The sequence below is a fragment of the Aplidium turbinatum genome, chromosome 15, assembly GCF_918807975.1.
Source record: "Aplidium turbinatum chromosome 15, kaAplTurb1.1, whole genome shotgun sequence".
In the NCBI taxonomy this organism is placed as follows: domain Eukaryota; kingdom Metazoa; phylum Chordata; class Ascidiacea; order Aplousobranchia; family Polyclinidae; genus Aplidium; species Aplidium turbinatum.
Genome location: NC_137486.1, coordinates 17,461,404 through 17,478,404, shown reverse-complemented (window position 1 = coordinate 17,478,404; position 17,001 = coordinate 17,461,404). Strand labels below are relative to the sequence as shown.

Sequence of the window (17,001 nt, the reverse complement as noted above, 5' to 3'; positions counted from 1 at the left end):
TGTCACAACAGACAAAATAAAAGGTTTCTCTCTCTCTCTTTCTGCTTTTCGAATAATAAAAATAAATTGAATTGTATTTTACAGTTAAGTTTATTTTAATTTTTTTTCTGAGGATCAAAACAAAAACAATGCTTTCCATGACACAGCAGAAATCAACGAAAAGGAGAAAGCGACAAAACAAATATTTTGAAATTATCGAATAAACTTTTCCACATAACTAGCATTTGATCACATCGAAAAATGTTAAACTAGCTATTTTCTGCAAATATTTGCTTGTGATTTTATTCCTTTTTTATTTTAAACTACTTTCCGCATCATGATTCCATCGTCACTGGTGCATGCTTTTTTCTCAGCAAAAGCCAACCAAAAGGGAAAACGCAAAAGCATGAAAGCACTAAAGCAGTGTTCTCAAACCAAGTCAGTTCAGTGCTTCAGTTCGTTTTTATTTTTGACCAAGAGGTCTAGCAAAAGTGACAAACTGTGGACGTTGTAACGTGCATGATACGAAAGTAGTATATTGCTCAATAGTTTTTTCAATCCTCACAGTTACAGAATTTGTTAAAATTCCCAATTGCATTTTTTCATACACCGGAGTTGCTAAATAAGCTGGTGAAATCAGAAAGCAATTGGCAAATTGCACAATCACAGTGGCCAAAGTAAGTTTGCAGCCAAACCACATTTTCAAAGTTTGTCAGTTTTATTTTTGCAATTTTGCTATGGAGTTAGTTAGCCGGGTGCAACCTAATTCTTACCCTGAAAAGATCAAGAAAAAAAATAGTACAAAGTCGCTGATTGCAACAAAGCCAAAGTCGCTAATCAGAGTTTCCGCAAAAATTTTAAAGTTAGGGTTAAGCAAAAACTCCGATCCGTGTGCTATTTTGGCTTTTTCAAATTTTTTCAGGGTGCGAATTAGGTTGCATCCAATTGGGTGCAACCTAGTTCGTACCTTGAACCATTCGTACAGTCAGTTCGTACCATGAAAAGATCGAGAAAAAAAATTAAAAAAAGCCGAAGTCGCTGATCGGAGTTTCCCCAAACAATTTGAAACAAACTCGAGCGTTAGGGTTAGTGGAAACTGCGGAAAAATGTTTGCCTAAACTGCGATCAGCGAAGGTTAGGGATAGAGCATAGATTACTCTATGGTTAGAGTTAGGGTAAGCGGAAACTGCGGTTAGCAGAAACTGTGGAAAAATGTTTGCGGAAACTGCAATCAGCGAGGGTTAGAGCATAGATTACTCTATGGTTAGGGTAAAGGTTAGCGGAAACTGCGGAAAAATGTTTGCGGAAACTGCGATCAGCGAGGGTTAGAGCGTAGATTACTCTATGGTTAGAATTAGGGTAAGAGTTAACAAAAACTGCGGAACTCTATGGTCTATGGTTTGGTACGAACTAGGTTGCATCCCGGATGCAACCTAGTTTGTACCCTGAACAGTTCGTACTCTCAGTTTGTACCCTAAAAAGATTGAGAGAAAAAATTAAAAAAAAGCGGAAGTCGCTGATCGCAGTTTTCGCAAGCATTTTAAAGTTTTCTCTGAAAATGTGGAGAGAAAGATAGCACAAAGTCGAAGTCGCTGATCGCAGTTTCCGCTAACCGTAACCCTCGCAGTTTCTGCAAACATTTTTCTGCACTTTCCGCTAACTCTAACCATAGACTAATCTATGCTTTAACCCTAACCCTCCCTGATCGCAGTTTCCGCAAAAATTTTTCCGTAGTTTCCGCTTACCCTAACCTTAGAGTAATCTATGCTCTAACCCTCGCTGATCGCAGTTTCCGCAAACATTTTTCCGCAGTTTCCGCTAACCTTTACCCTAACTCTAAGGTAATCTATGCTCTAACCCTCGCTGATCGCAGTTTCCGCAAACATTTTTCCGCAGTTTCCGCTTACCCAACCTCTAACCATCGAGTAATCTAATCAATGCTCTTTAATCCTAACCCTCGCTGATCGCAGTTTCCGCAAATATTTTTCCGCAGTTTTCGCTAACTGCAGTTTCTGCTAACCCTCGAGTTGTTTCTTGAAACTCCAATCAGCAACTTCGGCTTTGTGCTGTTAAACTGCAATCAGCGACTTCGGCTTTTTTTATTTTTTTCTCAATCTTTTCAGGGTACGAACTGAGGGTACAAACTGTTCAGGGTCCGAACTAGGTTGCACCCTTGCATCCCATCCATTTAGCCTAATGTTACTTAGAATGATCCTACGTCAGTCATTTATTTTTGATGGGTGCAACCTACTTCGTACCATGAACAATTCGTACCGTCAGTTCGTACCTTGAAAAGATCGAGAGAAAAAATTTAAAAAAGCCGAAGTCGCTGATCGCAGTTTTCGCAAACATTTTAAAAGGGTTGGAGTATCGGATTCGGAGTATCGGTTAGGTATCCTTTTCCTTTTGGTATCCGTTCCCTTTTGTTGGTTTTATTCCCGTAAACTGTTGGGTCATTCCATATCAAAACAGCCAATATGAAGATATCTTGTATATGGTACCTCTCAGATTTTGCTGAAAAGTTGTCATACTATGCTTTAGGCTACCAAACGAAAGAATCCTAAGTTTTAGATCAATATCTCAAACGGTTTTCCCATGGCGGCCATTTGAATTTCAGGCGCTACCCTCGTTTTTGACTTGGGGGGGTAGCGAATAGCAATTTCAGCCATTTTCAGAGCCCCATAACTTTTATTGTAATTGTGGTAGAAGACTAAAAGTTGCTGTGCTAGTTCATTATCAACTATACTACACAATTCAATAGTAACAAACAACATCTCTTGATGCATAAGTGTTAGGTGGGTCATCAAAATCCTGTTTTTTTACCCCGTATAAGTGATTTTTTCAATTTTCAAATGCTTCTTCTACCACCCAAACCAATCAAAATATTTCTCTAAAACCTAATTATTTGTAATATTTGGAAACTTTTCTTCTGCCAACTTGAATTTGGGAGTTGTGGTGCCATTAACAGAGATCTTATAAGGGTCTGAAAACCCTATCAGGCAGAAATGGCCTTTTTTTACCCCTATGTTTAAAGCCCCGAATGACCGCGTGGGCATTTTATGGTCATGCTGAAATTTATACCAGACAAACACATCCATTTATTCTTTCATTTCATGAAATAAAATCTTTGAGTATCAAACTCTTTCACTATAAATTTTATGTTTTTAAAATGTAACATTTTGGTCATTTTTGGCAAATAATCTTGCTTAAGCAAAAAATTTGTTTCAAGAACCCAGTTAGCCTAACATTTCATTTGTACATTGATTCAACGTCTGAATACATTATCTTAAAAATGCAACGTATCGTAGGGCTTCTGTGAATGTTTCTCAGTTTCAACGTATCCTAGTCAGCAAAAGCACCCTTTTCTACTCGATTTCAACGTTTAGCGACGTTAAAACGATAGGCCACACATTTGGTTAGCCTTTTCATTCTGTTACTACAATGTAAAAATGAACTGTTAGGCTAACTGGGTTCTTGAAACAAATTTTTGCTGGTTGGGATAACTAGGCTATGGTAGCCTACCCGATAATTTCCTTTCAATCTAAACTGTAGGAGTGTAGGTCACACATTTGTTGATCCAAACTAATCATTTTAACCATAGGCGCCTAAGCCGTGGGGGCCAGGCCCCCACGCATATTTCCGCGTGGGAGCAACTTTTTATGCGGCATTGATACATAAAACAATAGATGAACTAGCGATCGGCAGCAGAAAAACATTTTTAAATCCAAACCGCAACAGCTTCGCAGTAAATGATCACTAGAACGAGTAGCGATGCTACAATCCCACCCCAGACAAAAAAATCTGTCATTTTTACGTTGATTTAACGTCTGCAGACGTTGAATCAATGTAAAAATGACTGATTTTGCTGCCTGTGACATTGCAAAAACCTACCATTTTGCGTCGATTCAATGTCATCAGATGTTGAATGCACCCAAAAACAACATAATTTGCTACGTTGACGCAGCGTGCGTTTAACTTAATGCGCTTGCAAACAGCCTCGCTGTCGCTTTCGAAAGTCGAAACCTCTGCAGAGAATTGTCGCGGCAGTGAATCGGTTGCTGTGAAAATGAACTTGAAGTCTCGGCCCGAGGTTACCACTAACCAACGTAACAAGGGCTGGTACAAACCGCACTGCCCACAGTCGCACAAGCGGCATAATCAACACAACAACGGACTCGCGCAAACTGCATGGCGCACACATGTCCGTTGCCATGGAAACCCGATCAAAGGCGGGGAATATGCGCATCTTTTGTTTCATCTGCCACACAAAAACGGGCGTATTACAGCGAATTGGAACTTGAAAGCTGGTCAGCCATAAGTTGCGATATTGTAGTGAAAAGGGAGTAATGTCAAGTCGAAAACTTAATCAAACGTCTCTCTGTAACTATTTTTCAAGGGCTGTTTACGGATGTCAGCAACTTTTAAATTTATTAAAGGTGACGTGCTGTTGAATTGATGTAAACATGAATGATTTTGATTTCAACAGGTATATTTTCAAGCATATGGTCAAGTTAGTATTTTCATTCCATTTACAGTATACCTTTTAGTAAACCTTTTCGTCTCTTGTTTCATGCTAATAAATCTAGTTCGTTGCTAAACTTTATGTTGTGCTTAGCTTAACAGTTCTGCTGCTGGAAACGAGTTAGCTCGTGCAATTGTGATGTAATTTAACGTCACATGACGTCACAATGCCGCAAAAATCATAATGTGTTGCCAGTCTGGGGGCCTGACAGGTTGCTTCAATTTTCAACCAAAAAAAACGATTTTTAACCCATTTCCCCGCCAAATTCTTAAAATTAAATAAAAGTCAAAACACCAATCAGTGTGAACAAAGCTTGAAATTCAGCAATAACTTCGAAGTCTAGAGATTCTTAGACTGGGATCATGTTGCCAGGCAACTAGTATATTGATCAATGCACATAGGTCATGTAAAAGAGCTTAGTTTTTATGCAGCAAGGTAATTGAAATATTCTATTATTTTTTAAGGTTTAGACTAATATACCTATTCATTTAGAGTCACTAGACTAGACTGCTTACTGGTACTAGCTAGAAGTCCTGTACGGTAGGCTATCTAACCCTAGTCGCTAAAAAAATCCAAGCAAGCATTTTCTTATGAATATAGGCCATGACTAATTGACTATGCTATGATGTCAACAAAACTTATGAATGTAATGTAAAGGCAAACCAAGCGTGGTAGCCTATAGGTTTCATCGAAAGGAAATATGTTTGCAATCGCCTAATTGGTTAAGTTAAACTTCGGTACCGTACAGTAGCCTAGCTATCGGCCAGCAAAAATTGTCATTTTTACATCGTTTCAACGTCGCCAGACGTTGAAATCGTGTAAAAAAGGAACTTTTGCTGACCAGGTATAGGTTGCAACTGAGAAATATTTACAAAAGCCATTCGATTTGTTCAAAGAACCGAATTAGCCTAACAGTTCGTATTTACATTGATTCAATGTTTGAATACGTTGAATCACTCGGCCTATTATTTTTTTTTACATTGATTTCACGTCTGAACAGGTTGATTCAATGCAAAAAAAACTGTTTTGCTGACTGGCGCGCTTGTAAATGCAATGGTCATTTCGACGATCAATTGCAACACCGATTTGCTCCAAAATTTCAAAGTGCGTTTCAACAGTTTGGCAACCCATTTTTTCATTACCATGGCAACAAGAGAAAAAGGAGAACTCCTCTCACTTTTTCAAAACGCTGGCAGCTAAAGTGTTAAGGAGTGGCAGTCCATCAACCGCTAGCAGACGCATAGCATGTGTTTTGGTCGAGCTTTGTTTATAATAATTAACGGTAGGTCGAACGTAGCGATAACTCCGAGTGTGGCAATAAAAGCAATCCTAGTGTGACGACATAATTACGTCATCCATCTGCGTGACATTTCGCCGAAATTACCTTGCTGCTGATGAAACACGCTTTCGCCCCCACGGCCAAAAAAATAGTTAGGCGCCTATGGTTTTAACTATTCAAAAGTACTAACTTATAGACATAAACATTATTTTTTTTGTAACATTTTCTTCGTTTTATTTTTCCTTCATATCTTAAATTTTTCTGAAGGTGATGCAACCTTGCCAAATTTCTTTCAACTCAGTAACTTACTTCGGTCACAAGCACGTTTTAACGTTCGCGTTTTGTCGCTTCTACCTTTTTCTACACCTTTGCTATGTTGACGTGAATTGTTTTTGATATCATGATCAGAAATAAAAACAACTGAACTGACATGACGAATTCAAGCACGTTTTATCGTTCGCGTTTTGTCGCTTCTACCTCTGCTATGTTGACGTGTATTGTTTTTGATATGATGGTCAAAAATAACTGAACTGACATGACGAATTCAAGCACGTTTTAACACTCGCGTTTTGTCGCTTCTGCCTTTGCTATGTTGACGTGTATTGTTTTTGATATGATGGTCAAAAATAAAAACAACTGAACTGACATGACGAATTTTAATTTAATAGTTCAAACATTTTATTTTTATTCCTTTCTGCACGATTTCAACGTTTAGCGACGTTAAAACGATGTAAAAACGGCAGTTGTAATTAGGCTACGGTACCCGATAATTTCCTTTTAAAAATTTCAAAAACTCGCCGAATAGGGCACTCGCCGAAAAAGGCTCTCGCCGAATAGGGAACTCGCCGAATCGAACTAGTCGAATCGGACTCGCCGAAACGGGCCATTCCGACAGATCCCTAAGCATTGTGCACTGCTTGGTGAGAGTGGTGTACCAACAACCGCACAATTGGAATATTGATTTGAGCTAAGCATTTTGGGTCTGCTACTATTCGGCTAGTCCGATTTGGCTAGTCCGATTTGGCTGCAGTCTTTTTCGACTGGTTTGTTAGATTTACGGAAGGATTTTGTTGGATTACAGAAGGATTATGGTTGAATTTTCAAAAAATTTGGCGGATAGGGAACTAGCCGAGAAAGACTGTACCCGAATAGGGAACTAGCCGAATCAGACTAGCCAAAACGAGCCATTCCGAAGCATTTTGCATAATGCAGAATTATAGTGCAAACTGAAATCAATTTATTTTTTGAACACGACTTGATCATTTTCCTACAATTTTATCTCTACATAATAGCTTATTGATTGCAGGTGGGTACTTTTTCATGGGTGAGAAGAGGTAAAAGCATCATTTTGAACATAAATTAATGGTCAACAATGTCAGCATTCCAATGTTTATGATCACTAAGCATAGTACCTACTTATTTTCACTGTTTTCATGATAAATCATTGTTGAATTTTCTCTGACCTACTTTAAGGACTTGAGATTATTTGCCAAAAATGACCAAAATGTTACATTTTAAAAACATAAAATTTATAGTGAAGGAGTTTGATACTCAAAGATTTTATTTCATGAAATGAAAGAATAAATGGATGTGTTTGTCTGGTATAAATTTCAGCATGACCATAAAATGCCCACGCAGTCATTCGGGGCTCTAAACATAGGGGTAAAAAAGGGCCATTTCTGCCTGATAGGGTTTTCAGACCCTTATAAGATCTCTGTTAATGGCACCACAACTCCCAAATTCAAGTTGGCAGAAGAAAAGTTTCCAAATATTACAAATAATTAGGTTTTAGAGAAATATTTTGATTGGTTTGGGTGGTAGAAGAAGCATTTGAAAATTGAAAAAATCACTTATACGGGGTAAAAAAACAGGATTTTGATGACCCACCTAACACTTATGCATCAAGAGATGTTGTTTGTTACTATTGAATTGTGTAGTATAGTTGATAATGAACTAGCACAGCAACTTTTAGTCTTCTACCACAATTACAATAAAAGTTATGGGGCTCTGAAAATGGCTGAAATTGCTATTTGCTACCCCCCCAAGTCAAAAACGAGGGTAGCGCCTGAAATTCAAATGGCCGCTATGGGAAAACCGTTTGAGATATTGATCTAAAACTTAGGATTCTTTCGTTTGGTAGCCTAAGGTAATGTAAGGTATAGTATGACAACTTTTCAGCAAAATCTGAGAGGTGCCATATACATGGGTGGCTGAGTTGATATGGAATGACCCTGTTAGTAACTTTATCATTGCTGTTATTTTCTGATAAAAAAATAAATTGAATTGAATCGGTATCCGCAAACAAACAAACTGAAAAGATCGAGAGAAAAAAAAATAGAACATCGCTGATCGTAGTTTTTGTTTTTCCTCAGTTTCCGCAAACATTTTATAATTTCCGGTAATGATCCTAAGAGTTTGCCCTAGTCGCAGATCGCTGTTTCCGCAAACATTTTAAAAGGAGGGTTAAGGTTGATCAGAGTTTCCGCAAACATTTTAAAAGGGTTAGGGTGTTTCCACAAACAAACACACTAAAAAGAGTGAGAGAAAAAATAGAACAAAGCCAAAGTTGCCGATCGCAGTTTCCGCAAACATTTTAAAATTTTCGGTCATGATCCTAAGAGTTTGCCGAAGTCGCTGATCGCAGTTTCCGCAAACATTTTAAAAGGGTTAGAGCTAAAGTTGACCGGGGTTTCAGCAAACATTTTAAAAGTGTTAGGGTTGATCGGAGTTTCCGCAAACATTTTAAAATTTCTGGTAATGATTCTAAGAGTTTTTGTTTGTTTGCGGAAAATTTTAAAATGTTTGCAGAAACTGCGATCAGCGACTACGGCTTTTTTTAATTTTTTCTGTCGATCTTTTCAAGGTACGAACTGACGGTACGAATTGTTCATGGTACGAATTAGGTTGCATCCATTTTTGACTATCATAGTGAAAACAACATCTGCCATAAACAGGGTTAATTAATCTTGTAGAATCTCTGTGAAACTAAAACATGAGAAAGCGGTGGTAATAATTTCATTCCCAGACAGCAAAAAGTTACAAAATGACTGCTCAAGGTTATATTTGTTGCTGTATTCATTTTGATTTATTAGTGTACTTTGTATTATAGGCCTACTTGTAATATTGTAATAATGACTGAAAAAGAAGATTTATTGATTGTTCCTGATGATTGGAAAGAGACACCATTTACCAAAGAAGATAATAAACATGGGATGTTGGAGGAAAGCTCTTTTGCTGTTTTGTTTCCAAAATATCGAGAACAGTATTTACAAGAATGTTGGCCTCTCGTTAAAAACTTTTTGAAAGATTATGTAAGTCTTAGGAGTTACTTCAATAGTTTTACTACTGGTACTGCATTATGCAGCATTGAATTAGCGCAACAATAAGCACTTGCTTTTTTATCATACGATCCTGTTCAATGCATGTCTTAAGCTGGTTGTTGAAAAATGTCCCTTACCTTTGTCTAAGGTGTAATAAATTGGGTGAGCATAGTTGCCGATAAAAAGTTAGTCAAGACTAAAAACTTGTTTTTCTACTCTCATCTGAGCCAAAGGCTGAGCACCTTATGTTCTCATGATCCCTTAATGCTTGAAATGAAGTATAGGAACCAAATTTGCTTTATGGCAAAAATCATATGATAAGCTTAGTATTGGAACAACATCGCTCAATCTAAAATATGGTTGATGAGAGGAAAATTTTGGTGTGATAGTTAAATGCGTGTTGCTCATTGATGTGACAAGTCAAGTTATGTATTTATTTAAATTGTGCACCGTGTACTTGAGCCCTACTATATTGGCAGTGTTATGTTTCATGGACATACATATTGCATGTTGATTGAACATGTCTATGATCCCATTCGTACTAGTATTTATGTAAATTATTCTGGGAATACAGTATTTGACTGTACTTTCATAAACTTCTAACAAGGCTTACATCACTGCTGTTTATATATGTTAATAATCAATATGCATGTAGAAATTTATTTATGTCTAAATTAAAGGAGCTGGAATGGTCAATGGTCATATTCATGTACTGTGTCTGCTATTGATTTTTTTGTTTTTGTTTGGTAGAATATTGAAGGAAGCTTAGATTTGATTGAAGGTTCAATGTGTGTCAAGACCAGCCGGAAAACATGGGATCCATATTCAATTATTAATGCTAGAGACTTGATAAAACTGCTTGCAAGAAGTGTACCTTATGACCAGGTAGATGATGACTTGGCTAATATCACTAATCTGGGCAATGGTTAAATTTAAAAACTTGTATAAAGACTAACGGTGGTTTTTATATGTACCAATAATCTTCCTCCAAATACAGTAGATTTCATTTCAAGAGATTTCGTGGCACTTGCACATTTTTAAACCATAGTTCAGTTTGACTTGTCAATTGTTTATCATTTTAACTGAGTTGTGAATCAATTTGAAATTAAATTATCTAATCATCTATAATTATTCACCCATTTTGATGTTATTGCTAATTACTCAGAATATTGTGTATGTAATTGCGGAATGGGCAAGTAATCACAATTGTAATCAAGCTTTTTTACATGCAAAAGCAACATCTATTATTTTGCTCACCACTGTTCCATTGCAGGCTATTCGTGTTTTTGATGACAAAACGTTTAGCGACGTTGTAAAAATTGGAACATTGGTTCGAAATAAAGAGAAATTTGTGAAGCGGAGGCAGCGTCTGATTGGTCCAAACGGAACTACTTTGAAGGCATTGGAGCTATTGACTGGGTGTTATATTTTAGTACAAGGAAACACAGCCACCGCAATAGGACCACACAGTGGATTGAAAGATGTAAGACTTTGCATTGCATAAACGATAGCTTGCATTAATGTAGGGGTAGGCAGTACAGGGTGGATTTTAGCCACTAACTTCGGATTTTGCATAGGACTCTTTTTTAAACAATAATATGATATGACAATGCAGAATCAGCAAAAAAATTTGAACTTTAGGCGTTTTTGGCGGTTAGCACCACAAAAAACTGAAAATTGCGTTTTCGGATTGTGAATTTAACAAAAAATCACAATTTTCTGGAATAAGTGGTTTTCAAATGTACAATACTGCATAAAATTGTCATTTTTTTATGCAAATGGGCTCTGTGAAGATGGAATAATAACTCAAGACTAATTTGGAATTTTATTAGTCAAAGAAAAGTCCAAAAAACACAAAAAAATGGTGAAAAAGCATCAATTTTTTATGATAAAGTGTTCAGGAAAGGACAGGCCTATTGCAAAGCCTTGGACACTAGAAGAGATACAGTAGAAGAATGGTGAGATATAAAATGGTGAAACTTTTGAGGTTAATGCATTTAATGGACTTCTTAAACCGAGGGGAGGACATTCCTGGGGGGAGGGGGTATGAAATAAGGATTTGAGTAACTGATTCCAGAGTCATGCCGCTGAGGGAAAATACCTAAACGAATTTTATTAAATACATTTAGTAGGCTACTATGATTATGTTAATCTTGTTACTAATACTATAATTGTTTTTTTCAGATGACAGAAAATAATACAATATTTGTGCTAGGGGATGTACTTCCCAAAAATTATGATGCAGCAATTGATATATTTAGTGTTGCCTAAAAACTGAAATCAGAGAAGATGACGCTTTGCATCAGGTTATATGTTACTGCTTTGATAAAAACATGGACAAAAGCATTCGGAAAAGATTACATCATTGACCGGAAATGCATCATGGAGAAAGTTCAAAAGGTCATAACCCACTACCACAATCATGTTTATGCCGAACACAACCGCACAAAACCAAAAAAGATAGGAATGGCTTTCGTGAAAAAGAGTATTCGGCATCTCCCACATATCCTGGAGAAAAATGTTATTGATGTTCAATTGTTCATAAAGAATCGCAAGACGTATACAGTACCAACCAATGGTCTTCTTGAAATAGGGAAGAATATGGATGATTTAACAAGCGACTAAAAGGCTTTTTATATCGACCAACTGGGGTATCAAGTCATGCGCATCAGTGAAGAAATTGAGTATGGCATAGAAAAGGAATCAGAAGTAGCTGAACAACCGGCAATCATTGAACAAGATAGGATTGAAGAACAATACATGCAAATTGAAGACGAAACCGACCTATTGAATACATTAAGTGATCAACTGAATATCAGTGCTAATCGGCCGGGGCACATGTGAAATACAATGACAACCAATCAGTTGATCACTTAATGTATTCGATAGGTTGGTTTCGTCTTCAATTTGCATGTATTGTTCTTCAATCCTATCTTGTTCAATGATTGCCTGTTGTTCAGCTAGTTCTGATTCCTTTTCTATGCCATACTCAATTTCTTCACTGATGCGCATGACTTGATACCCCAGTTGGTCGATATAAAAAGCCTTTTCGTCGCTTGTTAAATCGTCCATTTCCCTATTCAAGAAGACCATTGGTTGGTACTGTAGTGTATACGTCTTGCAATTCTTTATGAACAATTGAACATCAATAACATTTTTTCCAGGATTTGTGGAGATGCCGAATACTCTTTTTCACGAAAGCCATTCCTATCTTTTTTGGTTTTGTGCGGTTGTGTTCGGCATAAACATGATTGTGGTTGTGGGTTATGACCTTTTGAACTTTCTCCATGATGCATTTCCGGTCAATGATGTAATCTTTTCCGAATGCTTTTGTCCATGTTTTTATCAAAGCAGTAACATATAACCTGATGCAAAGCGTCATCTTCTCTGATTTCAGTTTTTAGGCAACACTAAATATAGCAATTGCTGCATCATAATTTTTGGGAAGTACATCCCCTAGCACAAATATTGTATTATTTTCTGTCATCTGAAAAAAACAATTATAGTATTAGTAACAAGATTAACATAATCATAGTAGCCTACTAAATGTATTTAATAAAATTCGTTTAGGTATTTTCCCTCAGCGGCATGACTCTGGAATCAGTTACTCAAATCCTTATTTCATACCCCCTCCCCCCAGAAATGTCCTCCCCTCGGTTTAAGAAGTCCATTAAATGCATTAACCTTGAAAGCTTCACCATTTTATACCCCACCATTCTTCTACTGTATCTTTTCTAGTGTCCAAGACTTTGCAATAGGCCTGTCCTTTCCTGAACACTTTATCATAAAAAATTGATGATTTTTCACCATTTTTTTGTGTTTTTTGGACTTTTCTTTTACTAATAAAATTCCAAATTAGTCTTGAGTTATTATTCCATCTTCACAAAGCTATTTGCATAAAAAAATGACAATTTTATGCAGTATATATATATTATACATTTGAAAACCACTTATTCCGGAAAATTGTAATATTTTGTTAAATTCACAATCCGAAAATGCAATTTTCAGTTTTTTGTGGTGCTAACCGCCAAAAACGCCTAAAGTTCAAATTTTTTTGCTGATTTTGCATTGTCATATCATATTATTGTTTAAAAAAGAGTCCTATGCAAAATCTGAATACCTTCATTTTTACTGCCTACCCCTAATTAATGACAGTAGCAATGTAGATGGTGTTGTTGTTAGCAGAGCTTTGGAGCCGGAGCTCTGAGCTTTGCATTTTCAAAAGGAGCTGGAGCATTTAACTGCAACCCATTTCAAAATTGATACTTGTTGGCTGGTATTTTTAATTATTAGATAATTAATTCTTGTGGGTCTGCTATTTCGTGAGACTTTAAATGTGGGGTGATCAGTTCAGTTCAGTTCAGTTGATCAAGGGCGACTATTAATGAAGTCGTATATTGTTCGAGAAAATGCGGCAATGGAGCTGGAGCAGTGGTGTGAAAGAGCTCTGGAGCTATACTCTGATAGAAGAGAGCTCGGAACTGGAGCAGTTTCATTTTTGTGCCAGCTCTAAAACCCTGGTTGTTAGGCCTAATTTTACTATGCTGTCACAACCACGTAGGAAGCACCCAATTAACTACATTGAATTTAGCGAATACTGTAGTGCCGAAATCGTGTAGCGTATGAGGACGCGTGAGTGTCCGCGACTAAATATCATGTCAGATGCTGGTGAAATGTTGTTCCATAATTGGTTTAGCTTAAGCCTGTGGTAAAATCACGTGATGACAGTGGCACAATACAATACGACAAAAAAGCTAAATAATACATGTATGTGCGAAGTTTGTCAATGTTTTGCCTTGAGGTGCAGTACTGTGTTGTGTATGATTGATTTTCAACGATTAAGAAATAAGATGTTTTGTATTGTAATCGTTAATTTGTTTCAAAAACAATCTATGGCTTGCATCTACTCCTTTCTCGGCCCATGGTTTCAAAAAATGCTCTCAAAGTTACCATTCTCATTGGCAGTGCAAGATTGTCTGATTTTTCGGTTATATAGTAAGTATGATATTAAGTAAGCATGTTTTTAGTGTACGGGTTTACTCGACTTGATTTTTTGTAACCTCTTGTCTAGGTTCGGCGAATTGTTTTGGACACGATGAAAAATATTCATCCCGTATACAACATAAAGTCACTGATGATTAAAAGAGAACTTGCCAAGGATCCCAAACTAAAGAATGAGTCTTGGGATAGGTGATGAGTTTGCAATGTTGTTCATTTTAGACAGCAAAATCTGTCGTTTGACGGATTTCGATTGTTTTTCTTCTCAAGGCAGCATTATCTGTGTTGTCTAATATTTGCAGGTTTGCTGTGTTCTTACTATTCATCAAGTGTGTTAACTAATGCACCAAAAATTACAAACCATGCTTTCATTTTCTTGTCACTACTGTTTTAGACAAATGTTGTTTTTCACACCGTTCAACTTACAGCTCATAATATTTCCAAGGTTTTTACCAAAGTTCAAAAGAAACAACACGAAATCTAAGAAAAAAGTTATCAAGAAAAAGAAACCTTACTCGCCTTTCCCACCACCGCAGCCAGAGTCTAAGGTCATATCATGTTGTTTTAACTTGGTTATCATGGCTTGTTGCATTTGAGACCAATGGTACAAAACATCATTTTTACGTGAAAACAGCATGCAGTAGATACTCCAAAAATTGAGACCAGTATCATTACTTTAGTTATGTGACATTATCAAACTACAGTACCGGTACCAAAAATGTCTTGTCCACTCATGCCTTGGTTTTGTACTTTGTACAGATTGATAAAGAAATCGCAAGCGGAGAATACTTCTTAAAGGAACACCAAAGAAAAAAGAAGAGACTGCAAGAGCAAAGAGCCAGTCAGGTAAGTTAATATGGCGACTGACGAGTCTTAGTGATAGTTTATGCTGGCAGTGCACACACTAAACTAGATTATGTAACAATTCACCAATCACTGAACACATTTGATTGCGATTCTGAATTTGGTCCCAGATAACAACAAATTTATTTCTTGATCCCATAAGTAGCAGTTTCTTCTTAATTGTTCTTTTTGTTTCCAAGGCTGAAAATGAACAAAAGCAGCGCGCGAAGAGATTAAAGTCCCTGATTCCTCCTAAAGAAAAATCAATGAAAAAGGAAGACGCCGTCGCGAAAACTGAAGAAGTTGACATGGTTTCCTTGAAACGAAAAGTTAAAAATGCAAAGGTGTTTAAAAGCAACGTTTGAATAACTTTTACACTTGAAGCCTTGTTTCAGCTTCATCTGTCTGGGAATTTTTTTTTTCTGACAATTTCTGATAGAGTGTGTTCACAAAAGATTAGCCTACCTACTCCATTCGCAAAATCCGCCTATAAAGGTTAGTATTTCAATAGTTAAACCATCGTGTGGAAACATACGTTACTGAAATATCTTAAACCGTGAAGTTGCTTTGTCTATAAACGTTGACGGCCTTTGCAGACTATTTACATAAACTTTCGTGGTTTTTACGTCAATGCAGATCAGTGAACATTGATGTACTCTTTCAACAGAAACTCTCAATGAAAACAAAGCCGAAGAAGACGTAACCTTGCACGACACAAAGACGGAGATTGCTGGGTGTCTGGCTCCACAAAGCACTTTCGGCCTGCCTTTTCAGCGACGGTTAAATTTGTCATTCTATGAACTGAAAATAAGAGAACGGTGGACTGTCAAAATGTGGTGTTTTTATCCCTTGGCCGGCGTGATCCTATTCATTATTATTTGTACAAAAGTCGCCGTACTTTTGCCTCGTAGGCGAAACTGCAAAAGTGGCAGTCGTGTCTGCTTGCCGAATGCGATATAAGGCAAGACACGTGTTGGCACCAAACGCGCGGTCACTTACAAAACAGTTTCGCCTGAGTGTTGAGTCACTTCCGGTTTCGTGTCGGAATTTCTTGAAGATCTCTATGTGTTGAACAATTGCTTTAGTTTTAAAATTCAGTGAGCGCGACTCTCAAAGTGGAGCTCTCCCGACTGGTATTGAACTAATGTCATTTAGACTGATCGCAAGCAGCCAGATGGCCTACATTTACAATCAGCAATACAATGTGTGGTTTGTTTTTTTGAAATATCAATTAACGAATTGTACTTTTTCCGGTTAATAGGGAACGTTCAAATATTACGTAACGCCTTTTTTCCGAATTTTTGACCCCCCCCTCCCCCATGTAACGCCAACGTAACGCTTTTTTCAATCCCCCCCCTCCCCCATGTAACGCTTTTTCACTACGAATTCAGCACAAAAAACTACCATTCCATACTCGAAAGCGTTACGTAACGTTTTGCTTGAACCCCTCCCCCCGATGTGACGCTAACGTAACGCTTTGCATAACCCCCCCCCCTCGAAGGCGTTACGTAATACTTGAACGTTTGCTTACTGCAAAAACTAAATAAAATCATGTTTAAACTGTATGGTACGTTGTGAGGTTACAAAAATCAAGAGTATGGACTTGCCGAATCTGACATAAAACGACATAATGTGTTTTGCTTCCCTTTCCATTTGAAATAAAGTTTTATCTTGTCTAAATATTTAATTTTTAAAAAATTATTACTTTCATTTTTCAAACCCTAATTAACTTTTTATACCTGTCTCATCATATAGCCTACGACTACGTGTTTAAGCTTATTCGCACCATCATTCTGTTAAAGCTGTTGTTAAATAGTAGCCTACCTGATCAAACAAACTTACCAAGCATTTTAGCACAGACCTGTCATAAATCAGTAATCAGTGGACTTACACGGCTATACGCGTCGAAGAGTTCTTTTTGCAAAGTTCGAAAGTAACCACTATTTTTTGACAATTTTATTTTTGCTATTTTTTTGTTTCAGTTCTATTCTAACCATCTTAGAATTTTGTTTGCGCGGTTCCCGCTCTGCGCAGAGGAAAAGGTGCGGTTGACGTCACTA

At 37.1% G+C, this 17,001-nt stretch overlaps 1 protein-coding gene across 1 annotated transcript; it reads left to right on the top strand.

The window, feature by feature from the left end:
- Positions 1-8,893: 8,893 nt before the first annotated feature.
- On the top strand, positions 8,894-16,951 carry LOC145784605 (KRR1 small subunit processome component homolog). Its single transcript, XM_082596465.1, has 8 exons — positions 8,894-9,091; positions 9,851-9,985; positions 10,374-10,583; positions 14,172-14,290; positions 14,544-14,646; positions 14,858-14,944; positions 15,142-15,285; positions 15,609-16,951. The coding sequence occupies exons 1-8, from the start codon at positions 8,912-8,914 to the stop codon at positions 15,642-15,644; spliced, it is 1,014 nt and encodes a 337-aa protein (XP_082452591.1). The 5' UTR covers positions 8,894-8,911; the 3' UTR covers positions 15,645-16,951.
- Positions 16,952-17,001: the final 50 nt, after the last annotated feature.

Coding starts and splice junctions, on each gene's coding strand:
- LOC145784605 (XM_082596465.1), top strand. CDS start 8,912: ATGACTGAAAAAGAAGATTTATTGATTGTTCCTGATGATTGGAAAGAG. Junction 10,584..14,171: donor CACACAGTGGATTGAAAGAT/GTAAGACTTTGC, acceptor CCTCTTGTCTAG/GTTCGGCGAATTGTTTTGGA. Junction 14,945..15,141: donor AAGAGCAAAGAGCCAGTCAG/GTAAGTTAATAT, acceptor TTTGTTTCCAAG/GCTGAAAATGAACAAAAGCA.